Source organism: Fusarium oxysporum, chromosome VII (genome assembly GCF_013085055.1).
Source record: "Fusarium oxysporum Fo47 chromosome VII, complete sequence".
Classification (NCBI taxonomy): Eukaryota; Fungi; Ascomycota; class Sordariomycetes; order Hypocreales; family Nectriaceae; genus Fusarium; species Fusarium oxysporum.
This window is the reverse complement of record NC_072846.1, coordinates 4,145,019-4,171,205: the sequence shown is the minus strand read 5'-3', so window position 1 is coordinate 4,171,205 and position 26,187 is coordinate 4,145,019. Positions and strand designations below refer to the sequence as shown.

Genomic DNA, 26,187 nt, shown 5'->3' with positions numbered 1-26,187 from the left:
TAGAAAGGTTAGCAAGAGATTCAGCTACACATCGTTGTCGTATCATCATACGCTATGGCTATATGCATATCTCTTGTCTTACGAATAGGCAGCTAGGGTGCTCAAAATAATCAAGGTAGTTCGCGACTGCCTTGAAGCCAGGGTTAACGGTGGTCGAAACGCAAGGGAACTGGGCTGTCCCTCGACAATGAATTTTAGGACATATCCGACTTTCTGAGTGACAACTTCTAAGCTGGACCTGCCCGACGTGCAAATTGGCAGGTAAATGATCATTGGTGGCGTACTCCCTGGTTATATGTAATTCACTCTCCAAACTCCACTATCCCCTAAGATCCTGGAAACGGCTGAGCCAATGCGTTGTCATCAGACGGTGTCACCTCCTTGCTATAAGAATGTTTTTTTTAGTGCTAACGTGAGATATTTCATGATCAAAAACACTCGTTAGCCTTGCAAAGTTTGATCTCCTGTCCCCATTCGGATCTCAATACATGTGATGCCGTAGGCCGGCTGGACGGATTGGGGTCCAAGAGGCAATATATGGTATTTCGATTGTGTAACTAGAAAAGATATAAACTTCAGCTCCTAGAATGTAATCATAATTGATAGGCCGGAGAACTTACTCGGGGTAAGGACTCGATTGGGCTAAAACCCTCCTGCTGCCGGCGTTCCTTCAGGTATCGTGCGTAGGATGAATCCTCGCTTTTCTTCGCGGTGCGCCACAGGGGACAACCCGTGATCATGGCCATGTAGACAATCCCACAAGCCCAGATATCCACTGCATGACCATCAAACTCTCCATCGGTATATTCTTCAGGAGCGATATACGGACCCGAGCCACGGATCCCAGAAACCATGTGAGCATCATTCTCCCAAGCAAGGCGGACACATTCGCTGCGGCCAAAGCCACTGATCTTTAGCAAGCCATCGCCTGTGAGTAGAAAATTCTTAGGGTTAAGGTCGAGATGTGCGACTCCCATCTTATGTATATACTCGACGCCGCGTATCATCTGTTTGAAGAAGCAGTCCGCTTCCTGCCACTTCAACTTGCCCACCGAACGCATCAAGTTATGCAAGTCGCCACCAGAGCAGAACTCCATTACTTCGCAGTAGTTACCTCTTTCGTTCTCAAGCAAATCGAGCGTGCCTATTACATTTGGATGCCATAGCGCGCTTGAAACACAAAACTCAGCCGTCGAACGTCTTATGCACATTCGTTCTGTCTCCTTCGGCTGGCGCCTGAACATTTTGACTGCATATAGTTCTTCGCCTGCGCCATTATCCTTTTTCTTGCACGAGACGAACACGATGCCGAACTTCCCCCAGCTCACTATTTCCCGACACTTGCCATATCTCTCTACCAGTGTTGCCGACGAGTCGCGCCAGCCTTGCTTCTTGGATGTAAGCTGTACCGTGTTCTGTTTATTAGAGTTCCACTGACTCAATACCAGCAACGGCATGCGCACCTGCCCTCGCCATATGCTCAATAAATTGCTCCATGGCCTTAATGCGCGTCTCTTCGTCTGATTAGAGCCTATGTGATGCTCATGACCACCTTGTGGCTCTGGCAAGACGGCAAGTCCCTGCAGCGGCATCTTCCAACCACTCCCAGACGAAGTCACAGGCCGCCTTTTCAGGTTCTTTTTAATAGTCAAGGCGGTTCGAATATGTTGTGGTTGCTGGTGGCGAAGGTAAGTTGCTTTTCTTAATGCAGAATTGACCGCCAGCCAGAGTTATTTTGTCTCCTGGTAAAGGAGTCTTTAAAACAGGACGGGAAAGGGATTTAGGCGAACGGGCTGATACAGCACTGTGTTGCTAGTAATTACTGCCAAGAGCTTCGCCAAGACGACCCCGCTTCTAGCATGGTCTCAACTCTTGGCTCTGCTGCCGAGGACTCCGATGACTTGGCCTTGGCTTCAAAACGGTGGGAGTCTGTTATTATGATATTGTATCATATATATTACCTAGGCCAAGCTTCCTTTTCACATATCTAACGCACATTGGGACCTCTGAGTGATGGCCAACGACAAAGGGGAGACGAAGACGGAGGTCAATGGGCTGCTTGGCGCGGTCATTATGACGCCTTGTCCCCATAAAGATACGATAAACAGTGCAGTAAGATAAGCTACACTTAAGCCAGTAATAGGCAGTGAGAATATCGCAGATGACAATCTGAATGTAATGGCAACAGAGAACTATAATGTGCCTCTTGGATACAAACCTTGGTCTTTTCATCCGATGGGAAGGTTCGATATATGACGCCAAGCCGGAAACGCGGAATCAGTTTCGCAGATCCCTAGGCGACGACCTTGGCTATGACTTTCACTAAACCGCCACACCGAGATTAGCCTTGACCATGCCGAAATCCTATATGAATTAAAGCAGCTTCAAATGCTCAATTATGGCTGCATGACATGTTTTGCATGACCTCAGCGGCTGTGCTCCGACTGTGCGGTTCAACGGGATCTGGAGAAAGACCAGGAGAAAGTTCAATGACGATGTGGCGTGCTCCGTAGTACAGTAATTTCCTGAAAGTATCAGGAGGCCCCACCCACTCAGGAGCTGGGCGGAGTTGTGGACATTCTGGCCACAGGAGGCTGCGGCTTTTCATTGTATGTTTATGTTTATTGTGCTTCTCCCGCATGACAATTCGGATGCTCTCATTGGTTGGATGACCTCATGGAGCAGGCTCCCTGGGTTCGGCCGGGCCTTGTGAACATCGAGATTGTCTCGCATGTGCCTCGACACAGGCTCGAAAATGGTCGGGGCGACAGTATACTCAAGATACTGGTAAACAGAAGATGCAACGCAACCTCTAGAGCCTCTTCCATCCATTAGACGGCAAATTAGAACATTTGGAATCCCGAAATTTTCAAGTCTCTTCCGCGACTGATTTTCTAACTGCCGTTCTATGCTGACCACAGACACTTGGTGCTTCAAGGCAATAGTCTTGGCAAAAAAGCAAGGGCGTAAGAATCGACTCTTCGTAGATGTCATTTATTCTTCGGAAGCTATGCGCCAACTGGCGCAAACTATCGTTCATCAACACGACTACCACCGATTGGATCGAGACAAGGGATGGCGGGAGCTTCGACACCCAATGGAGGTAACTTTCTCTAGCTCGAGAGCTCCATCATCCTGGCGTCTTCACAACATGGGAGCGGCTCCGAAGCTCTTAAACAGCTGTTTCCCTGCTTTATGAACTTAAGCTTTTCTATACGCTCACAATATCGGACCTGCCTTCGTAATGATGAAGTTCCAAAACTTCTTGCTTCTCACCCTCACTAGGCCCGCGACAGGTCAGAATAGTAGACCATCAAACTCGTCGCTTATAGACGTCCTGGTATCTAACAATCACATCCTCTCTGTGCTCAATGGTACTATACAAATGTTTCTAAGCATGCTCTGATGATGCTAATGTGCTCAGGCATTCTTGAGGAGCGGCCCGGTTTTGCTGCCGCCCTTGAAAGCATGATTGACGTTACTATTCTGGCACCTAGCGACGATGCCATCCGTTCGTTCCTCAACAATGCTACCATAGCTAGGATGCTAGCATCTGACTCAGGAGCCTTTGAAGCCGTATTATCTTACCATGTCCTCAACGGCATTTACTCTAACAAGAACTTTACGGAGACACCCATGTTCATCGAGACGATGCTGCAGAATAGTACTTTTGGGAACGTCACAGGTGTACAGGTTGTTGAGGCTAAGAAGGATGGAGATGCGGTCAGTTTCCATAGTACTTTGAAAACTAAGGCAAATATTACTCAGGCGGTATGTGAATCACATTCCATTTGTTAATATTTGCTAATGGCTTGTCAGGATCTCAAGTTCACTGGCGGTGTCGTTCATATTATTAACCGTGTTCTTGAAATTCCTATGAACCTCTCCGCTACCACTATCGCCGCCAATCTCACTGCTGTCACTGGCGCTATCTCAGCTGCTCACCTAACCAACGATTTGATCGATATGCAAAACATTATGGTCTTCGCGCCTAACAACGGCGCCTTCGCGGCCATTGCCTCTGTTGTGGGCAGCCTATCTGACGATGACTTGCAGAGCATCCTTCAGTACCATATCGTCCAGGGCAGGGTTGAATATAGCACTACTTTGGAGAACGGCACCCTCCGGACGGTGGAGGGCTCGGACCTTAACATCTCGGTCGAAGATGGCACCATTTATGTTGATGAGGCGAGGGTCATCTTGCCCGATGTGCTCATTTCCAACGGTGTGGTTCATGTGGTCGATAAGTAACCTGAATTCCTCCTTCTCTGTTTTATCTTATTCTAACTAATCTCAGCGTCCTCAACCCGCACAATACAATTGCCATACCCAGCACCCTCCCCGCCTTCTCCGACGCATCCGCCATCAGCGGTGGCAACGTGCCGTTCACTTCTAACGTTCCTATGCCAACGGAGACGGCGACGGGATTGGTGATTCTGACAGGATCAAGGACGGCGACGTTCACAGATTCTGGTGTACCGCACGCAACTGCTGCAGTGGCTTTCGGTGCTTTGTTCGGTGGCGTGGCGATCGTTATGAATGGCCTTCAGTTGTGTCGTAATATAATGTAATAGGTTTTATTGAAAGAGTGAGCAATTGGGACAGGAGAAGTCGGGGATGGATGGGAAGTTGGTGTATCCTAAAGGGTTTCGTAAATTGAGGAATGCCTAGGAATGTCGATATTACTGGACAAATAATCATATGGTCTAGCCTCTGTCGACGATCAATCATGCCAATAAGGTGTAAATGTTCCTTGCGTCGGACGCATATATGTAGAGCGAAGGTGACTGTAAAGGAAGGTAGGGATTTAATTTATTAGCTGGATGTAGATACGCAGATATTGGCCGAATTATCGAAAAGTGATTAAGAAAGGTTGGCACAATCAGGGGTTTGGTGGTGTGGAATGTGCGGTAAGACTGGACAAAATGCAAGGACCTGTCAGGAAGGAATTCAGGCATCTGGAGATGAGTATAGTAACTGATTTCAATTAATTAGCTAGCTTATTGTATTTTTATTCTGGTTTCTATTTGTATGGTTAAGATTTTCGCTACACTCGCTTATCTTGCACATTATATAGCTTTACATGGCTTTATAATATATGAGGGTACATTGCAAGCTGCTCTGGCTTCAAGAAGATTGTTAATGGATTGCGTGTGCATTAATGATCTCAATTGTGTGTATTGGCCCTTTAATCCGCCCGTAAGCGATTTTTGGCTGACAGGCGGAAGTACCCGCAAGTACCTCAAGTGCCTAAAGGTCAGGGTGCGAGTCTGGGGAAGTGGGGTCAGACTAACAGTGGGAGTCATCCGGTCCGTTACCTTCCACATGCCACTACAGCGCATCAGTCCCCACACTTGCTGCCGATCGGTAATGTACACAGTCAGCTGTAAGACAAAATTAAGACTATGTTGGGATGCTCCCAATTTACAAGGCTTATTGTAGAAGAGGAAGCTCCAAGTGCTCAATACTGGATGAGTTGCTCAGTCAATTAGATGATGCTTACGTCATGACTGTGACTCAAACCAATTGGCACCTGCCAACACTTTTGCTAGCACTTATCGGCAGAGTCTGGACCATGACCGGACGTTTTTCATCGATGCATGAGCTGACTTTCAGATTCCAGCATCCCTTTCCCTTGGCGTTGCCTTGGCCGACTTACAGAGTTGAAGGGAGCTCTTGTTTGTCCTATGAGAGATTTGGAATGCCATACTAGCAATGCCGAGATCTTGGCAGCGTCTTTAATTCTTTGAGCATCTCTCACGTCTTTTTCAGACGACTGTTGGCCATGCTGAAGCTAAGCTGTCGCAATACCTTAATTCTTGTCTATGACGATATCACGATACCCGATCGGCGTGCGGGGAGTGGGGATCCGGCTGAAGGAAGATGACGGCCTATCGCGAAGTTCGAATATTGTAGGCAATGAAAGGAGGCTATCATTTGTGTAGGTTGTCTGTTACGCGGTCGGTTGCCTCCCAGCATCTACAGACCGGTCTACAAACCGGCTTTCACAAAGTCAAGACGAGCAGAGTTAGTTACAATAGCAAATGGAATCTCGCATGGTCCATTTGACTTCACATCTACTTTACCATTGGTGTCAAGCCCCGAACACAACACAGCTTCCCCCCGGCTTTCGGCACACGACAGCTTCAAACCGCCCTGACCTCGTCTCAGACAAGAGCCTTGGCGCGGGCTGAATTGCACCTCACTTTTCTAGCCAGTGATGACGCAGAAAGTCTTGGTCTATGTCACTGACTCTTTTTTCTTCTGTATCGAGACTGGTCCCGCGATGCTCGTGCTGGGTGAAGCTTTACCAATTGGCCAGGAAGCTGCCGCGAGAGCTAACGGAACTTGTCGACTGGGCATCTCGAGGGGGTTCAAAAGCTGCGTGTCCCCCCAAGTTTTGAGTGTTTGTTTATCCAAGAATAACTCCGTCTAGGCCAGTACACCAAAATGAAGCTGCAGTCTCTTGTTACTCTCGCCGTCTCGGGCCTTGCCACTGCCCAGAGCCGCCCTAACCTTACTGCTGCTCTTGACTCTGAGAACTCTACCCTCTCTGAGCTTAATGGTATGTGGTTGTTGTGACTTTCTGCTCCATATACTGACCCATTCAGGCCTTCTCAGGGCTCAGCCCAGTCTTCTTCGAGACCTTGGCCGTCTTAGGAATGTCACCATCTTGGCTCCAAGCAACGATGCCATCGAGGAACTCCTCAATGATACTGCTGTCGCCCGTCTTGTTGAGAGCGACCCCAGTGCTATCGCTGCTATTCTTCAGTACCACGTTCTGAACGGTACCTACTATGCCAGCAACCTCACCGACACACCCGCTTTTGTCCCTACGCTGCTCAACAATGCGACATATGCCAATGTCACTGGTGGACAGCGTGTCGAGGTCGTTGCCGACAACGATACCGTCAGCATCTACAGTGGTCTCCGCCAGCAGGCCAATGTCACTCAGGCTGTCAGTCAATTGACCCCATTGAAGACCTTTACTAACTCTTAAGGACCTCAACTTCACCGGTGGTGTCATTCATGTCATTAACCGCGTTCTCAACATCCCCAAGAACATCTCCGACACTGCCATCGCCGCCAACCTCTCTGCCGTTGCTGGCGCCCTCACCGAGTCCAACCTGATCTCCAACCTCAGCAGCGCCAGGAACATCACCCTCTTTGCTCCTAGCAACAGCGCCTTTGCCAACATTGGTTCCATCCTGTCCAACTTGAGCGAGTCTGATCTCGAGAATATTCTTGAGTATCATGTCGTCGCCGGCACCGTCGGCTACAGCTCTACTCTTGAGAACGGCACCCTCGACACTTCTGGTGGCGAGGAGCTCAACATTTTTGTCCAGAACGGAAGTGTCTGGGCCAATGAGGCCAAGGTCATTGTCCCTGATGTCCTCATCGCCAACGGAGTCCTCCACGTCATTGACGGGTAAGTCCATGTTTGTTGTCATTGAGTGTCAAGCTAACATCTTCAGCGTCCTCAACCCCGACAAGCCCTCGGCTACTGCCAACCCTACCGCCAGCACCCAAGAGGCAGCTTTCTCTGGCGCTAGCTCCGTCAGCGACATCCCCTTCACTTCGGGTGTTCCCGAGGCTACTGAGCAGGCTACTGGTCTTTCGCCTTCGACTTCGACTGAGGGTGCTGCCCAGGCTACTGCTGCTATTGCTCTTGGTGCGCTGCTTGGTGGCGTTGCGCTCGCCATGAACTTTTAAGCTGTTATAGTAATGGTTATGTGAAATGGCATAGGATTAATGGGTGATGATAGTAGGCGTTGGAAAATCCTGGGATCCCCCTTCCCTTCGGCATTCAGACTGTTAGTGTGAAAGTCCTAGATTTAGAGTTCAAAGTCCTGGATGAAATCATCTAGAGATATAAACACGAGAAGAACTCTCATCTTAAAAGTTAATAATCAAGTTCAATTAATATTTTCACCCAGCACTACTACGCAATACAAACAACACTTTCTCGGTGGAGAGAAGTGCTGGGTGTCGTCTTCCAGACAGGAAGTATAGCTCTCATGGACTAGTTTATGACTCTGTCCATTCTATGTATGAGATGCTGGCTGCTTGACGGTAGGCCTTTGGTGGGCTGACTCCATCGCGGCCTGGTTGTGCCCGTGTACCAAGCCTCGGCGCCGTTAAGTAGCATGGGCTCGACACATGCCCTGACAGCGTATTGGTGAGTCCTCGCAGATGGTAGGCGACGGCTTGCGCTTTCGCCGCCCGTAATACGCATCTATGGGTAACCTGATAGGGGGTTTAGGGTGGTTCGTTCGTGTTGAGACCCTGTGACTAAGGTGGTCCAACCTTCTGGTGGCTGTGATGTGCTCCTCTCGGATACATGAAACTTAGAACCAACAACACAATGAATCTATTCGTTTTATCAGTTCGAATCCACATCCCGAAGCTGTCCGTGGATCACAGCAAGTAAAAGAACACCAAAACAATAAGCTGCAGATCTAAAAAAAAAAAAAAAAAAAAAAAAAAAAAACGGCGATACTATTTATTACGAAAACTTGATGCAAGCCCAGACGGGAATGGGTAAAGCTCTCGTCACCGGATGTGTCGTTGAGCACATCAAAAGCGGGCCATAAGATTTTGGGGAATATGACGATCACTAAGGTAACGGGTCGAGAGCATCATCTAAGGCAGGCTAAGGGGTCTTGGGGAGTGGCTCTGCCAACGTCATCGTCGGAAAGTGCGAGGAGTGGAGGAGAACTAGAAGCTGACTGCAAGCAGCAAGAGCTTGAGGTGTTCTGGGAATGAAGGGTACATCAAGATAGTTGCAGGTAGAGTTTTCAGCAGCTATTGTTCACTGAGCCTTAGTGGGTGACACAGCACAAAAAAGCTGGGAATGGGGAAATGCGGGTGCTGTCAGTTGCGGTAGATGATTGGTATCGATGATGAACGAGCCTATTTAGTGTAGGTGATAGATTCTTGGCGTGCGGCTGCGGAGCTGCATCATCTTGCTCCAAAGAACCATCTCGGGCGATTGCTAACACCATACATCGCTGCCCAAGCTGTCACCAACGCAACTCTCGGATCTTGGTCGTCTTTAGTCCTATTCTTGGCATTTGTTATTACTCTTACCAGCTCGGTTGATTCCATCTATATCTACATCCAGCTCGCAAGCCTACACTGAGGTCGAGAACTCTCTACCCTTCATCCCGTTGACGGTTCTCATCTGGATCTGAGAACTATTATTCGCTGATACTCTCCGCCTCTTTAATAAGCTACATCTAATCTGAATCTAGCTCTCAATCAACAACAGCAAGCAAGGTGCGTCGGCCCTCCACCATCATTCTCTCAGACTGACCCCTTCGCTAAAGACATTTTAAGATAGGCTCCAGAGGAACATATCTCACTCTGAAACCCAAGACGCTCCATTTTGGTGATATCACGTTGGCTGCTGACGATCGCGGCCAGCGGTCAGTGTGCCCCATTGCATTAACACCATCATCCCGCCGCCCTTAACGTAAAGGGCGGAAGAACAACGGTGCTTTACGAATACTCTGTCTTCCCTCCATTCAGCGCCATCGCAGACTCTTGTAGGTTCCTCAGCCTTCCGTCCGACTTGTGATCTCTCCTGTCCTTTTATCTCCACTACTTGTCTTGGCCTGTTAGCTACCTAGCCGTAGGATGGATAACAGGGCCATATCCGCCATGGATCTACCTTCATCCCATTCTTGGTTTCAGCCTTCGTCGCTTTCTCATCGTCCCTCTCCTCCTCAGAACCCTTGCTACACATATTCATACGGCCAGAATTCTTTACCGGAGTCATACTCGGCCTACTTTCACGATGCTACGACCCACAGCACTGCTGATAACGCAAACCTATACTCGCAGCCACAATCCAATAATGAGTACCATTTCTCGAACTCGCTGCACGCACCACGCCCGCTACCGCTACCAGCCAGTCATTTCATTGAGGAATGGGAGGCTTCACAGCACGGGTCTTCTGTTCTTGATTTCCTTCCCAACAGCGAAAATATGCAGCGCGCCAGCTCGTTATACAGTTACAAGATGGGCGACGACCAGCAGCTCCCAGTGCGCCAGGAGAACTTGGACGAGAACTCGCTGCGCCTAAATGGCAACCTCAAGCATAGTAGCAGTCGCCGCAGCATGAGGGCTAGCATCGTCAAGAGTCTCTCCCCGCAATCCACATCGGATCCTGATGAGGCGCACAGCGCTTTCCACTGTCCCGTTCCTACCTCTGGCAACCCGACCGACGCCCTCTCAAATCGATTGCAGAATTGGAGAAAGATGCTTAAGGACCTCATTTCATATTTTAGTGAGATTCATCGTCACTATGAGCATCGTTCTAATTCACTCCTAAAGCTTGCCAATATCTCTAACAACATCTCCACACCACCAGGTTTCCTTCAATCAGCTGGGATTGATGACGCGCTTCAATCCCTGCGAGCTTACAACAAAAACGCCATCCTCGACGCAAAAAGTGCCCAGGAAATTGAGGAGAATATGATTCTCACGCTTACTGGGTTACGAAATGACCTTCTGCAGAAAATCAAGGAAATCAAGAACTTGTCGGGTGACTTCAAGACTTCGATCGAAAAGGAGATGGACTACACTCGCAAGGCCGTGAAAGCCCTTGGCGACGTATTGGACCAGAAGGGGCTAGACGAATCTTTCACGACTTGCCAGCAGGACCCTTACTTACTGCGGCTAGCCGTTGATCGTCAAGTGGAGCGCCAGATTGACGAGGAGAACTGCCTCCACCAGGCGTACCTCAACCTAGAAAATACCTATCAGGAGCTCGAGTCTATGGTGGTTGGAGTGGTTCAAAAGGCCTACAGCGCCTATGCTAGCATTCTCAAGCGGGATGCCGACAACACCTATTGTCTCATCCAGGAACTTCGAGATGACCCCATATTCATGCCTAAGGATCATGAATGGAGGCACTTTGTCACCCATAATGAAGTATTTGTGGACCCAAATATACCTCTCAGGACTGCAGATCAGATTCGTTATCCCGGACAGCACTGCGAGGCTGCACGGGAGATCCGGGCCGGATTGCTGGAGCGCAAGAGCAAATATCTCAAGAATTATACAACCGGCTGGTGCGTCATTTACCTTTTCGTAGCGACATAATAACTGACTCTTTCTCGCAAGGTATGTACTTTCTGCCACGTATCTCTACCAATTCAAGTCGGCAGACAAGGCGAAAGCCCCCATAATATCTTTATACCTTCCAGAACAGGAATTAGGCTCCCACTCGAACGGGGGAGGTTGCTCGAACAGGTTCATCCTTAAGGGACGCAAAACTGGCGGGATATACCGCGGGCACACCTGGGTCTTTCGTGCCGAGAGCCACGACACAATGATGGCCTGGTATGAGGATATCAAGGCACTCATGGACAAGACACCGACAGAACGGAGCTAGTATATTCGTAGCCACTTGAGAAGCCTTAGCTGACCATCCCCACGGCCTGTTAGACGGGAAGAATGAGAGGCCCTTGATGGCCGAAGCCGAGTCCCCTCTCAACCCAGGACCGAGGCAGCACGACACGACACCGCGACGGCCTGAGGCAGGTAGGAATCGCCCACCTGATATTCAAGTCAATGGGTAACGTGGCTTATGGGCTCCTCATTCACCTTCTACTGTAACGTCTGGCTTCAAGTACCATCATAAGGATCCCCACAGTACCGTACAGATAGTAGCTAAATTAGTGAGGAGCATTAATCAAGAAAGTTTGGCGCGACTAAGGGTTTATCGCTATGGAAGATGCGGGAAGGCTGGATATAATATAAGGGCTTGTTAGGAAGGTATCGAGGCCTCTGGAGAAGAAACATAGGGATCAAGTTTAACGAATTAGATCGTGATATTTTTTATTGCGACTTATATTTCATAGGTGTAAATTATTAGCCCACTAGCATGTGTGGCCCACTCGCTTCTGGAGTATTTATCTAAAATCTGCTTTCTAAAACTTGCAAGGCTAAGCAGTACGTTTTTGAAAATATAAAATTCATACCTTATTCTCCAGTGCGTATTTCGCACCACTTGTCCCTATTTACAATATATTTACACAGGCTTGCTCTAATAGAGTCAAATGACTTGTTCCCCCACTGTAGCAGCTTGAGTTTTATTGTTAGTAAATAGGCTCGCGAAATGCCGGCGGTAACGCTTACCAATATGAGCTAATTTTGTACTGCTTGATTAATGTACTGTGACTGGCAAAACCCCATATTGTGACCGCTTTGGAGGGCTATGCCGATCAAAGGGATAAGTGTTGCGCTCGCTTGCTTGTTACGTTCGCTTATCAACTACGTTATTAGGCCTTGGATTTGCTTATTCGCGGCGTTGCGAAGTTGTGCGAGAGAGATACAGCACCGACCAATGCAGACGAGTTTTGTCACCACCTCTCCAGGGCAAAGGTGTCGCAGTGGCTTGGCAGCCCCACCCACTGGGTATTTGATCTCCTCGAAGATATAAAAGTCTTTACGGTTTGATGACGCTATTTGGCATAAAGTTAGGGATCATAGTTCTCATCGTGGCGTACTTATGAGGGATGAAAATGAGCATCCCCACGACTGAAATGGATCTCCATTCCTTGACTTGCTCTACAGGAACCCAGTAGCCATGCAAGTACTTACACGGAGAGAACAAAAGCTACCTCTGCTTTTGTTTCCCAAATTTGAAGCCGTAATTTGTAACTTGTCGAATTGTCGGGACTTCTATCGCAGTCTGACTTTGGCGGGCTAGGACGTAGGTTACTTGAAGCTTTTTTAATTAATTAATTGTTTGTTTTTTTCTTAACCACTTGCCTGACTGTTAGGTTTGCAAAAATCCCCATAGCGTTTGCAGACCCTTCCTCAACCACGATGCCATCATCAGCGCTCCGCATAGCGATACGACATTTCACTACACAATGGTTCCTCATTCCGCAGGGAACAGGTATTCTATCAGTCATTCTCCACCAGCTTGATTTCCAGTTCGACAGACTCCAAACACTATCCGTCAAAAACAAAAATTTAAATTTTCTTTTTTAAATTTTTTCTTTTAATATTTTTTTTTTTTGGTTCATCACTTTCATTACACTTTTGTTTCTGCTCATATACATAACTAGAATTCTCCTCGACCCAAAAGACGTCTTCAATGATATTGCCCACAACACACCGAAACAGCATGTCTGTCAAGCATCAGTATCACTTTCACCTCCACCATCCAGATGCTCAGATTAGTGGTTGTTTAAAGCTGAGGGGGCCATGACTGGACCGCTTTTGTTTACGCCCTATGGTGGATCAACACAGGTATGGCGCTGGCAGCCTCTTTCTGCATTCCAATCATGTTCATCAGATCTACCATCCGCCACCACTTAAAGAATCACACCACTTAAAGCATAGCACAAAAAATCACCGCTCCATACAAACTCTACCATTTTATTTGCACCGCAATTTTGGCACAATGAAGCCATTCGCGAAAAAGAAAACTGTAGTGTATTATTTTTTTACGTGGTGTCTTGTCTTGGGCCATTTTTCTTCTGACTTTGTGTGTATCATAGGGGTTTCAAGATATTGAAAAATTTGCATTTCTCGCTTTCTCATCCTTCGACTCTCGTAAAGTTAAGAAGAATCTTCACGTAGTTTACGCGCGTAGAATATCTCCAAAACGGGTCGCTATGTTTATACCGAAAAAAACGTTATTGATGCTATATTCGATATTACTGAAGGTTCTCTATCACAACACCAGGCCTCCGATACGTACGGGATGCCTCAATCAGTCCTCTCGAAAAGACTTTCTGGCCAGAAGAGCAGGAAAGAGTCTACCCACCCTCACCAACTGTTGGAAAACCCGGGGATCTCCCCCCCCTTCAGGATTCAGACTAACAGTCTGAAAGTCCTAGATTTAGAGTTTAAAGTCCTAGATGAAATCATTTAGAGATATAAACCTGAGAAGAACTCTCATCTCAATAAGGAACAACCAAGTTTTAAAAAAAAATACATTTTCACCCAGCACTACTGCGCAAGATAAACAACACCAACGTGTCTCTACGAGTCAGGAGGATCGCCTCGTTCGTTGGCTTCTGCGGCAGGAATCCTTGGGCTACCCTCTCACACATAGCCAACTTCGAAGCTGCGTCGAAGCCCTCCTCCGTCAACAGGGAGATAACAAGTCACTAGGTAAAAACTGGACTACCAGGTTCATCAAGCGTCATTCAAAACTATCTACCAAGCTTGGAAAACGTCAGGAAGCCGCCAGGCTTGACGGGTTTACTCCGAAGGCTGTCAATTGGTACTTCGATATCCGGGAGAACGAGTATGGCTGGATCAAGCCCGAGAATACGGTTAACGTGGACGAGGGCGGCATAATGGCGGGTTTCGGTAAGTCCTCCATAAGTTACCTAAGGGTTTTTGTACGCCATAACTAATTTGTTGTCCATAAGGCTTGGACAACCTCGTAATTGGGAGTTCCGACCCCAAGAAGAAGGCGCTATTAAAAGGCGTTCAGTCGCGCACCTGGACTTCGTTTATCGAGGCTGTCACCGCAACTGGCCGTGCTTTGAAACCGGGCATTATCTTTAAAGGAAAAGAGCTACAAAAGCAGTGGTTCCTTAACGAGTTCGAACTAATAGCGGACTGGCACTGCATCACATCCCCGAATGGCTGGACCGACAACCATATAGCTCTCGAATGGTTGAAGGACGTCTATCTACCTCAAACGGAGCCTCGTGATGCATCGGATGCGAGGCTTATTATCCTTGACGGTCACGGGAGCCATGCGCAGGTGAGAATTTTGATGTTTTCGCCGCGGAGTCGCCCGCTATAGGGTCGCTAAGCAGTTAGGACGAGTGGATGGCTGCGTGCTTTCTGAACAACGTCTACTGCTGCTACCTACCTGCACATTGTTCCCATGGTCTGCAGCCATTGGGTAATGGGATTTTTAATGTCATCAGAGGTGCGTATCGGAAACAACTCCAAAAGCTGGCTAGTTTGACCGACTCTGCGCCGGTTGACAAAGTGAACTTTATTCCAGCGCTGACTTCAATTCAAGTAAGTCAAGTTCGGGGGTGTAACTTGATTACTTGAAATAAAATCGTCCGTGAACTTACTTAACTTGAATTGAATTGATATACTTGAATTGAAAGCGCTGACCTGAGGCCAGGATGAAGCTATTGGTACTCTCACGCCTCCTCTCCATCCCAGCCCATCAGGTCCCCACCAAAGCTGACGACCTCGCCCACAGTGATCGCTTGATGGCCTAGCCAATTCCGTAGGCACTGTATTTCCTCTATTATCTCGGGGCTTAAGCTGTGCCTTTGCGAGCTTATTGTCAACTTTGTGACACTAAACGTCCGCTCAGGATCGACAGACATAGCAGGAATTGCCAGGATGTCGAGGGCAAACTTGCTCAAACGTGGATATTCTTCTTGGTGTTCCTTCCACCATAGAATGGGGTTCAAGTTCTCTCGCCGGACTGGCCCTTGCCTCATATAAACTCCAAGCTCATCTTCTTCCTCCATCATGTACCGATCGTAGCTCTGCATCCACTGGTCGAATTGGCTGGGCTCGTCTTGCCGCATCGTTTTTCCTATCATGGTTCTCGCTGCCTCAGACTGCTCCTTACGGGGATACTGTTGTTCAAAGAATTCCCGGACGCTGTTCTTAGCATCCCGTAGCCACACTAGTTGCTCGTGGCTAGTCCAGTTAGCCTCAAGCCAAGACACGTTCTAGCGCGGGTGTAGAATAACGGCAGCCGGGTAAAGTGGCGATTGGCCCAGTAGACTGTAATAGTCGTCAAGTTTTGACCAACAGTTATTGATAGAGATTTGTATGCATCGTCGGTGGTCATCATCAAGACTCCCAGCTTGCGAGAATGCACCGGTATATTCGTCTCGAGTGTGCTGTGGCAAGTGTTTCTCGCGTCCGCGACCCTGGTCAGCTCGTGGAGGACTACACCCTGCGAAAGTCTTAGTAAAATAGACATAAGAAGAGCGAATATGAACTGGAAAGCTGTACTCGTGGTTGCCGAGGCTCTGGCAATCTGTAGCTCATCAGCAGTGCCATCCGGGGGCGAGAATATCAGCTTTTGCTCCTCGAAGAAGTTGAGCAAATATTCCATTCCGATCATCACTTCCCACAAGGCGCCGTAACGGCCTTTAGCCCAGCCCTGGCACCTCATGGTGATCTCGTAGAGTGGCTTTAGTAGACTCTGTATCTCCGCCAAGAGAAGCCAGTCCTGCTGTGAAAGATGATCTTGGACAGGCACCCGTTGTCGGGGCTCTGCTGCCTTCGTGTCGAGATATGTGATGAAATGGTCAATCTGCTCTCGTTTTCGAATTGCACGCTGGATCATCATAAACGTCGAATTCCATCTGGTTTCATTGTTCTGCATCAGTTCGAGATCGATGGCAGCTCGGTCCTCCTCAAAGAGGTGATAATCGTCTTCATCGCGCTGGCTGCAAGCCAGAGATTTCATCAACTCTCGCCGTTGCGGAGAAGCCCTGACGAACCGGACGATGTTATGCAGCTTGCCCACTGCTCCCCGTTTCCGCCAAAGTCGAAGCTCACGCTCTTCAACTTGGAAAGCCGCCTCGGTGAAGGCTTCTCGCTCAAACGAGTCAGGATCTTCCCCCCAGAGGAACGCTCGAGCTGCAAGGTTGACAATATGCCCAAAGCACCGTGTTCGATTGTTTCTAATATCCTCCTCGGCCAGCGCAGGAGAAAGTTGACGATAGAGGCTCGCCAAACATGTGTCATTGGACGAGACATTATCGCAGACACCCGCGCCAATCCGATCTCGTATCCCGTACTCGCCCAAGATGTCATATATTGTCGTTGCTTGGTTATCTCCGGAATGAGCTCCCCACACACGGCGCAGGGCAAGAAGTCGCGATTGGACTTGATAGGAGGCGTCGAGATAGTGAGCGTGGAGGCCAAGGAAAGCGTACCGGTTTGGAGAAGTCCACATGTCAAAGCTAAAGCTAATCTTTGTGACTGCCTTCTCCAATTGACACGATATTGCTCCCTTCTTCACCTCGAATAATTTCCGCATGGTATCACGCACCGACTGCCGGCTCCACGGCACCTCTTTCGCCAATGACGCATCGTGTAAGTCGAGCATTCGTCGCAAGTACGGATTCGACGGTGCCGTGAAAGGAAGATTGGCAGTAACGATCCAGCCGACCGTCAGCTCCTTCGCTTTATTAACATTGGATCTTGCAGTAGGAAGCTCCAGGCAGCGCCGTTTCGAAGGGGGCTGACTGTCAGCGCGAGACGAATATTCGTACGCATTGCCGTCCGCCTCAGTGATCATATGTGACCTATATCCAGTAAGGCGCTGAAAAGGAATAAATGTCGGACTCATACGCATGTCATATACCTTCGGAGATGTTCAATTGGCGACGTGGTGTTTGTCGCGATGAACAACGAGCTCTTCCCGCGTTCATCACATTTCGAGCAAGCCCAGTAGGTCTGCAACGTCCGCAAATCAGGGCTGACTTCCGTGAGGAAGAATCCGTAGGCTTGAATCCAGCTCCGCCGGCCTTTGCGATTCTTGTTGGCAATATACTCCTCTGGTATATACCTCTTGCAGCCGATCTGAACCGTTGGGAGGTCAGCAAGAGTCGTTCTCCCAGATTCAGCCTTGATGGACGCAGCGTCAAGCTGCTGTTTCAGTGATTTGCGCTGACTGATAATGCCCAGGAGCGTTTCTAGCGACTGCTGTTGTGCTGTCATAGCGGATCATTGGCGAACCGCGGATCGTGGATGCTTCTCATACAGACTTGGGTTCTGAGTCAGCTGCGACACGTCTCGAACACGCGGGCGAACAAAACAATAAATCCGCGACACCCCTACCGTGTCCCTGGATTATCATTGGTGCAATCAGCTCGGGGTCACATTCCGGACCACATCAAATTCATTACCCTACACCTTGGGCCCGACGAACCCCGAAGGGCCTCGTCACTCCCAGGACCGTCGCACAGGAAAACCCATAAAATACAGTATTTCAAGTAAATCAAGTAAATCAAGTTTAAGGCATTATGAACTTACTTACTTGAAATATATAGGGCGGTCAACTTACTTGACTTACTTGAAATACTTGACTTGATACTTGAATTGAGGTCAGCGCTGTCGGGTGCTTCCAGCCATCAACAACGTCATTTTCCTTAAGCCACGAGATCCAGCTTTTGGTATATTGGACCTATTTCTCCACTAGGGAAATAGGAAGGAAAATCTGGAATAGCTGCAGAGGTGTTGGCGGGAGTGTGCTGATGCGATAGTTGCGTGTTTCTACGTAGAAAGGCTCGAAGTTGGTGCCGCGGTCAGTTTCGGCCGGAAAAACAGCTATCCGGGTAGGGTCTTTTGGGTGCAGCTGATGACGGTGATCCTCCGCAATAAAGCTCTTGTCATCATAGGCATTAAGTGCCTGATTCTCTTCTAGAATTGATTGGGAATTCATTATTGGCTTTAAATGATTTGTATGGTGTTTTGGCGGGAATTGCTTTATTGAACTAACTTTCCGTACCCCGCTCGTACCCTCGGCATGTCAGGGGTGGTGTGGGGCGATGTACGCGGTGCAGGCTTGTGGGCACTCATGAGTACCGCTGCAACCGGCCGGTGGACGAGCAGCGAGGGGCGATTGTGGAGACTACGGCATCCCAAAGCGTGCCGCAGAGAACACCGGTAAACAGTATGTTCAAGCAGTGGGTGAAGAGCAGGACAGCCAAGACTACGGTGATGGGAAGTGAGCTTGAGCGGTAGCATGGAGAGCATGGAGGGTAAGATTTGAAATATTTGAATAAATATTTCAAACAACAAATCCAGTGTTGAGGGTTGCCAAACAGATTTGTTTGATTTGAGGGCAGCGCTGACAGATCCTTCGCAGTGGGGTTGATCCAAGCTACTGAACCTTCAAGGCGCCGCGCCAGGAAAGCGGGGTAATTTAGCCTGACAGGGATGCAGTCAATAAGAAACAATTATCCAGTTTCTGGTGTTCTGGGTGGGTGATGTATGTCTGTTATCAGGTATGTCTTTCGTATCTCAAGAACCTGATCATATGATTTTCCCAAATTATTATTCTTATTGCATCATTTGTGATCATATGAGCAAGTTAGAAAACAAATTAAGCATCCTGTATGGTCATATGCCAAGGGCGGGGCATTGAGACACCTCAGATAATGCACGGTGTTTTTTCTTTTCTTTTTTTGCAGATTCTATCAACGCATTGACCCCCCAGCCAGTACGTTACTACTGTCAGCCCTGACGAGTTCTAGATCTCGTTACAAACAGTGGTTATGCGTCTCTGGGCACATCTTCTTGGTATCACTAGCTGACTACATGGTGAAACCCTGATTAGTTGGTGTTCATCTGGAAGAAAAAGATGGGTTTCTCGCACATGCCAGCCATTGAAATTAGGTTCTGGACATGAGATGCACTTACGGCCGGGGATTCGAGACTTCGGTCTTTTAATCTCATGTTTAAGGATGACATGGTGTGATGGCGAGGCAGTGGCACAGACCATGTCCATCAGATCAGAGGGCGGATCCAGCCGAGAGCACACCACGACGCTCTTAACCTGAGCTAAGAATGCAAGGTCAGGTTATACAGGACCGACCATGTTTGAAATCATTCCAAGCACATAAATCCTGTTGGCTGCCTTTTTGCCCTTTCTTGAAAGGCGCAGACCCTTTGATTCGCCCTACACGTAGAAGCCATGCCTGCAATAAGCAATACCACTTCCGCTCTTCCGAACACTAATAACCAGGATTCAAACCATACACTACCGGGATGGCTCCTAGTCATAGCAATGCCACTTTTGGTTGTGATGGTTTTGTTTCTTATATGTATTCCCAGGTATGCCTTGCTTAACGATTAGAAACTGATACTTATTCAGTTGGCTAATAGCAATACAGATTATACGAGTTGGCGAGATATGGCAGGAATGCACGCACAGAAGGGTCTAGCAGCTACCCGGGACCTGCATCGATACAATCCACCGGCACTGAAGCCAGAGATTTGCCTCATCTAGATGATATTGCTCCCTCAAAAACAACCAAAGAGATGAGGCGTGAGCTTGCAGACGGAGCGCACGTCTCTTGGGCGATGCTGACTTCGGACATTACATGGTACGTCTTCTTGACTCCTCAGTAATTGTAAGCAGCAATTGACTGATCACTCACCCTCTCTGTTCAGTTCCATCTGCCTACAGGTTATTCAGGATACTGATATGGTTCGTCGCCTGGCGTGTGAGCATACTTTCCACTCAGAGTGTATTGCTACCTGGTACCTTGCGAAACATGATACATGCCCCATATGTGCATTTCATTTTGTATCGCCTAAGCCTATGCTGCAGAGACCAAGCCAAGTGCATGTATAAGATCATCGGGCAGGTTGTCGCAGGGTGGGCATGTTCTTCATGGCCTCAGGAAACAACTGCGTTAGTAATCTAGCTATATGCTTTATCTAACTCTGTGGGATGGAGTACCCCACACTCAGAACAATCAATCAACACATTTTTTGCTGCTGCTCATCATATTCACTTAAACCCTTTGAGCACGCTCAGTGCGACATGATGCATCGTCAGGTTCCCCGCATGTACCTATCATGTGACAGGGGTGATGTGGGGAACCTGATCGAGGGGATAACCCACGTTTCCAAGACTGAGTCGTTCCCGGCCTTTTACGCCGCTTTTCAAGCTACTATGACCGAGATGAATATCAAGGAGAGTTTAAGGGATCTAGCCTTATGCCTTTTGACCCGGAAAGTGTGGTCTTGAAGCTTGATGTGCAGCTACGGACGCCAACGCCGGCTGAGGAGGAGGCTAGCCAGGCTCAACCTTGGACTTCAAAGACACCAAAGACAATCCTTGAGGCTGAATCTCAGTTTGAATACCTTGAGAGACGAATCAAAAGGTATCAAAGCAGCTCCCCGGAGTTAATTTTAGAAACACTTAAGTTTTTATCTAAAGAAATAGAAGCAGTTATGAATAAGATGGCTTTATTAAGGGCTGAAGTCTAAGATCTTCGATAGGCAAATGAGATACTTAGCCGGCGACGCAGGGCAAAAAGAACCCGCCTGCAGAATAAAGGGAAGATGGCTATAGAGAAGGGTAGGGATCTAATTGATCAGATGGATGTAGATACGCAGCTAGTGGCTGAATTGTTGAAAAGTGGTAGTTAAGGAAGGTCGGCGCGACCGGGCGTTCGGCGTTATGGTGTATGCGGCAATACCAGATATGATGCAAGGACCTGTCAGGTAGTAATTGAGGCCTTTGGAGAAGAGTATAGTAGCTAATTTTAACTAATCAAATAGTTTGTTTTTGTTTTTATTGCGATTTATCTATCAAAGGTTGAGATTTTTGTTGCGCATGCTTATCATATATGTTATTAGACTCACTATTACGATGTGACATGCTTTGTGGTTGATAGTTAATTGTCTAAATGGAAAAGCTGTAGGGTGAGGAATTTTTGATCGGCTCGATTATCTGATCGGTTCGCTTGTCAAGTACGTTAGACCGGTAAGACATATTCGAGGAATAATAGCCGGCCAACCCAAATCAATGCGGCTAGTTCAGATGTAGAGTTATGCACCGAATTGAAGGCGAGAGAGCGTCGTTGTATCCCAATGACAGCAGTGTAGTAAACAATGACCGAAGATGACATATTTCCGGCGGGGTCTTCATGCGTCCAGAACATCATTGAAAGTTGGAATAAGACCTCGGGCAGCCGCAGCCAATAGCCGGTCGGAAGAGAGAAATCGGATCTGCTATAACTTGTTTGTTGATCTTTATCCAATTCCTCGTCCTCTTCAGAATCGATGTCCTCATCTGTGCCCTCGTCAAAGTCTTCGTCAGTATCTGTATCTTCGGAGTCAGAGGCAAAGTCGCAGTCATCGCACCAATCCTCACCCCCAGATTCACATTCTTCTATGTCTAAACTGCCGCTAATATTATCATCTCTTCCCAGTTGTAGTTGACCGAGCAGGTACAATATATGCTGCATCATCTTCAGCTTATTTGATCCTAGACGTAAGTTATATACTTCCTGGTGTTGCCGCGTTGGGTACTGCAGAGTGTGAAATACGAAGCAGACGAATCTTTTCCATATCCCCAAATATCTTTGAAGCTTGGTATGACCAGAAATCCGTGCGGCCAGAAGGCATCTTTCGAAAATGTATTCAGCCAACAGCGAGAAATGTACGGTGTACGATCGAGTGTAGCTCTTGCCCTGTCGAAGATCAAGTCCAGGCCTTGGAGAATGATCCGCAGCTGGGCTTCGATTTCAGCAAAGCTCTAAAGAGGGAATCCTTGCCATTGGCCAAGCATATAACTTCCACTTCGCTGAAAGGCTGGTTGCTGAGCCGAGGCGGCAATGATATCAGTGGCCTGTTGCGGAACAGCTTGGCGCAGCGAGTATGTTGAAGCCATGGGGTCGTCTCGCTCATTTCAGCGGCCGCGACATGATCGGTTTGAGTACTCCCGAATGGCCTTTTCATGATGATACTGGATCTCTCAACTTCAGTATCGATATTTGTGGATGACTGGAGACGACGATGATAATGGATCCTTCCAACTCCTCAAAGCCCGTATTCCTCAATAGTTAAATGGCTAGGATACAAGTCATACACGCGTCGCCGCGTTCAGATCGCTCAAGCAGGTTGAACTCGAAACTCAGCAATAAAAGAAGCAAAGAATTCAACCAATAAAAGGGCTAGAACCCCACTCCTTGTGGCTAAGGTGTTAATGGATCTTGATCCCCATCATGCAACTTTACTCACGTTATACGTGTTACTATGGGGCGAGTAAGCCCTTCATTGGGCTGTTACTTCGAACCATGTTGTTACTAATAGATACCTCGTCGAGCGAACACCTAAAGCTACAATACGCACATAAAGCATTCGTGCTAGGATATGAATCACAATAGCGGTGTCATTGTTCTCCTCTCCTTTGCACGTCTCGATCTTTTTTCATCATCTCTCATCTTTAGGGCGAATTCTTCAGACACTCGTCGATTTCCTTCTTGAACTTCTCATGAATGACTTTCCGGTTCAGCTTATGCGTGGCAGTGACAAGTCCCTGGGTATCGGTCAATATGGTTGCATCTAGATAGCTCTGGGTTGTTTGAGACTTACGCTTGGTGGGGTCCACTCCTCATCGGTGATGACGACACCAGACACAATTTCCATGCCAGTTAAGCCAGAGCGCTTGCCGGTGCTCTGAAGATCCTTAAGGATGAGGCTGCGAACCTTAGGGTCGTAGTGCATGCTGTACTCATCTACACCTAGGCCCTTAGTCTTCTCAGCGAGAACGGTCTCGTTGGGCATGATGACTGCGATGGAGCGGGAGTGCTGAGAGTCGGCGTGTACCATAACGTTTATTATGGTTTGGGTGCCTCGGTAGACAGACTCGAGCTTCTCCAGGGCGATATACTCACCGCCCTGCGTCTTGACAAGATTCTTGATACGGTCGATGACTCGCAGATGGCCGTTGTCGTCGAACTCTCCGATATCACCAGACTTGAACCACCCATCGCAAGTAAGGGCCATATTCGTCTCCTCGGGGTTGTCATAGTACTCTTTTATGATCGGAACACCCTTAAGCCATATCTCACCCTGAGGGACCTCTGCGTCTGTCGAGTATCCAAAATCGGGAATGGAGACCAATTTCACTTCAATAGCAGCAGGGACAGGGCCAATTGCATTGGGTGAGTACTCAAGTGGGCAACCCAAGGCGCCGTTGGCGCAACTTTCAGTGAGGCCATAACCAACCAGCATAGGGGCGAGGACCAAGGACAGGAAGTGCCTAGTGTCATCGGAGATGCCACTAGCACCGTTCATGGTGAATCGGAGTCGGCCACCAGTAAGTTCCCGAACCTTGCTGAAGACGATTTTGTCAAATATTCCAGCTCCGGGGAGCTTTTTTTTAGACATGAAGGTCTTAAAGCTGAAGGCGCTCCAGAAGAGCGCCTTGATGACAGGGCTAGAGGCGTCGAGCTTAGCTATGACGCCCTTCTTGACGGTTTCCCAGATCTGAGGAACCCCGACCATGACAGTGGGCCTGAACTCCCGCATATCATCAGCGCAGTTCTTCACTGAGGAGTCGGCGAGCGTTCTGGGGTTACCATATCCAAGGGTTCCGCCAATGAACAAGACGAGGTTCTCAAGCGCCATCTCGAAGACATGGGCTAAAGGCAGGTAGGCAAGCACGTCCTCCTTGTCGCTAACGCATTCTTCAACACAGGTATAGAGACCGGCAACTATAGCCGAGGGAGTCAGTCAAGCCCGTAAATGGGGCCAGTAGTGTGTAAGAATAGGATTGCGAATATACCTCCAGCAACGAGCGCCTCGTGCGTGATGCAGACCCCCTTGGGAGGACCGGTAGAGCCGGAGGTGTACATAATGCAGTAGAGGTCGGGGCCTTTGGCCGGCACCGGATCAATCGGGTTGTCCTCGCCCATCTTTCGCAGCTCTTCAAATGTCAGAACCTTGAGCTCGGCGTGGGCGTGCTTGAACTCTTCGATCTCATCCCCAGTCGCAAATATGCAGCCCTCGTTGACAATGACGGTCTTGACATTGGACTTCTTAAGGGGGCGGGCGGCAATCTGGAGGAGGTGAGGGTCGACGTACATAGCGTCGGCCTTAGTCTGGAGGAGGGTGTGTTCAAGGCCGCTTTCGCCGAGTGTATCGTAGGCGGTGACTATAGAGATAGACTGGGAGGCGCAGCCGTGGGACATGGAAATCCAGCTTATGCTAAGGAGATTGTGAGCACGATCCGACATGAGTTGACCACAGGAGAAACGTACCTCGTAGTACCGAAGAGATGAAGCTTGTGCTTCGATGTCAGGCCTAATCTGCGCAAGCCATAGCCAACCTGAAGTGCAAGCTGCTCGTACTCCTTGAACGTCAAGTACGAAAATTTTGAGAGCTCAAATAATTGCCACTCCTTCTCGAGCTCCTGGATCTCGCCGTCAACGACCTTTTGGACCTTCCTTCTCTCCTTGTACAACTTAACGAGCTTCCGGGAGCCGACGGCGCGGTGGTTGGGGTAGACGCGCGCGCTACGGCGGACGATATCGAATACAGTGTGGACGTCGTTGGCGGGACGGTTGATGAGGCCGTCCTTGGCTCGGGGATGGCGACGCGGGACGGTCTCACCGGGGACCTTTGCATATCCGGGAGCTTCGATGGTGAACGGCGGCTTATGTACCTGTTTCAAGGGTATGAGACCCGACGTGTAATCCATCGTAGCAACTTTGATAGTACGGTGGGGGTCGGGAAAATTTCAGACCATTTTATAGAACGTTTTGTATGGAAAGGAGGCGGGTTTGGTCGTGCATTCAGAGTCCGAGGGGATTAATATGGAGGTGTATTAGCGCAGGAGCGATATGTGGCAAGACCTTCAATGCAGCAACCGATAGACGGAGGCCAGCGCAGACTAATATATTGGAGTATGATAACCACTGACGACATTCTGACAGCTTCAAGAGTAGATACATTTATGAACAGCAGCTGATGCACAAGCTTCTTGGCTGAAAATAGAAACTCTGTCTCATTCGGGCTTAGCGAGGCGTGGCGCTTTTTAGCCAACGTAACGTACCCCTCGACGAGAGATGACGCGGCAAATAAAGCCATTGCCTACTAAGACGGTTACAAATATCGCTAACCCAGGAGCTTAGAGATGCGCTGCTAGGTATACTATTCCTTCGGCTGTGCAAAAGCTCCCTAGTAACCAGACAGACAGGTCTATTACGCCCGGTAGGCCAACGCCCATAGGGCTCTAAGAACTAACAATACATACACTTCGCTAGTTATTGTCTTGATCCCGCCAAGTCCATACGGTTCTAGCCTTGTTCCTTCTAGTCAGACTTGCCTATCCTGATATGCTATCCTGATATCATCTCTGCTATCCTGCTAACGTACATGATAAGCTTGCGTGACAAACAAGCATGCGTGACAAAAATCCCTCAACTTACATCATCTCTACTTAATCAATAGATTCTCAACCACGAAATATGTCCGACCCTAATATTGAGGGTAGAATCCTTCTTGCCCTTCAGGCCCTTCAAAATGACCCAAAATTAAAGCTCCGACGCGCTGCAGAGATCTATAAAGTTGGCCGTATGATCCTATGGCGCCGGCAGAAGGGCATTCAATCTCGAAGCGATTGGGTCCCAAAGTCACGCAAACTGTCTGATCTAGAGGAACAGATCATCGTTTAGTTCATTCTAGACT

The 26,187-nt window shown here is 48.5% G+C and overlaps 8 protein-coding genes across 8 annotated transcripts; 4 read left to right on the top strand and 4 right to left on the bottom strand.

The window, feature by feature from the left end:
* Positions 1–428: 428 nt before the first annotated feature.
* On the bottom strand, positions 429–1,592 carry FOBCDRAFT_138923 (kinase-like domain-containing protein; the record flags this gene model as incomplete). Its single annotated transcript, XM_031195666.3, has 2 exons — positions 429–557; positions 621–1,592. 2 exons carry the CDS (start codon positions 1,590–1,592, stop codon positions 429–431), a joined length of 1,101 nt encoding a protein of 366 aa, XP_031028416.3.
* A 1,652-nt stretch (positions 1,593–3,244) lies between these two features.
* On the top strand, positions 3,245–4,571 carry FOBCDRAFT_204695 (FAS1 domain-containing protein; the record flags this gene model as incomplete). Its single annotated transcript, XM_059609137.1, has 4 exons — positions 3,245–3,374; positions 3,425–3,771; positions 3,820–4,247; positions 4,298–4,571. 4 exons carry the CDS (start codon positions 3,245–3,247, stop codon positions 4,569–4,571), a joined length of 1,179 nt encoding a protein of 392 aa, XP_059467692.1.
* Positions 4,572–6,450: 1,879 nt separating this feature from the next.
* FOBCDRAFT_296551 (FAS1 domain-containing protein) lies at positions 6,451–7,713 on the top strand (the record flags this gene model as incomplete). The annotated part of the gene is made up of 4 exons (XM_054706331.2): positions 6,451–6,565; positions 6,612–6,958; positions 7,002–7,429; positions 7,476–7,713. 4 exons carry the CDS (start codon positions 6,451–6,453, stop codon positions 7,711–7,713), a joined length of 1,128 nt encoding a protein of 375 aa, XP_054562306.2.
* A 1,950-nt stretch (positions 7,714–9,663) lies between these two features.
* On the top strand, positions 9,664–11,401 carry FOBCDRAFT_242221 (uncharacterized protein; the record flags this gene model as incomplete). The annotated part of the gene is made up of 3 exons (XM_059610462.1): positions 9,664–9,863; positions 9,918–11,078; positions 11,131–11,401. 3 exons carry the CDS (start codon positions 9,664–9,666, stop codon positions 11,399–11,401), a joined length of 1,632 nt encoding a protein of 543 aa, XP_059465515.1.
* An 8,216-nt stretch (positions 11,402–19,617) lies between these two features.
* FOBCDRAFT_228553 (uncharacterized protein) lies at positions 19,618–20,395 on the top strand. The gene is made up of 3 exons (XM_059609780.1): positions 19,618–19,812; positions 19,872–20,084; positions 20,152–20,395. The coding sequence occupies exons 1-3, from the start codon at positions 19,673–19,675 to the stop codon at positions 20,333–20,335; spliced, it is 537 nt and encodes a 178-aa protein (XP_059463682.1). The 5' UTR covers positions 19,618–19,672; the 3' UTR covers positions 20,336–20,395.
* Positions 20,396–21,467: 1,072 nt separating this feature from the next.
* FOBCDRAFT_277492 (uncharacterized protein) lies at positions 21,468–21,962 on the bottom strand (the record flags this gene model as incomplete). Its single annotated transcript, XM_054706329.1, has 1 exon — positions 21,468–21,962. One exon carries the CDS (start codon positions 21,960–21,962, stop codon positions 21,468–21,470), a length of 495 nt encoding a protein of 164 aa, XP_054562304.1.
* A 17-nt stretch (positions 21,963–21,979) lies between these two features.
* FOBCDRAFT_242220 (uncharacterized protein) lies at positions 21,980–22,452 on the bottom strand (the record flags this gene model as incomplete). The annotated part of the gene is made up of 3 exons (XM_059610461.1): positions 21,980–22,022; positions 22,158–22,249; positions 22,294–22,452. 3 exons carry the CDS (start codon positions 22,450–22,452, stop codon positions 21,980–21,982), a joined length of 294 nt encoding a protein of 97 aa, XP_059467691.1.
* A 382-nt stretch (positions 22,453–22,834) lies between these two features.
* Positions 22,835–25,198, bottom strand: FOBCDRAFT_251964 (uncharacterized protein; the record flags this gene model as incomplete). The annotated part of the gene is made up of 5 exons (XM_059610982.1): positions 22,835–23,032; positions 23,089–24,212; positions 24,284–24,705; positions 24,759–25,075; positions 25,163–25,198. 5 exons carry the CDS (start codon positions 25,196–25,198, stop codon positions 22,940–22,942), a joined length of 1,992 nt encoding a protein of 663 aa, XP_059465514.1. The 3' UTR covers positions 22,835–22,939.
* Between the last annotated feature and the right edge of the window lie 989 nt (positions 25,199–26,187).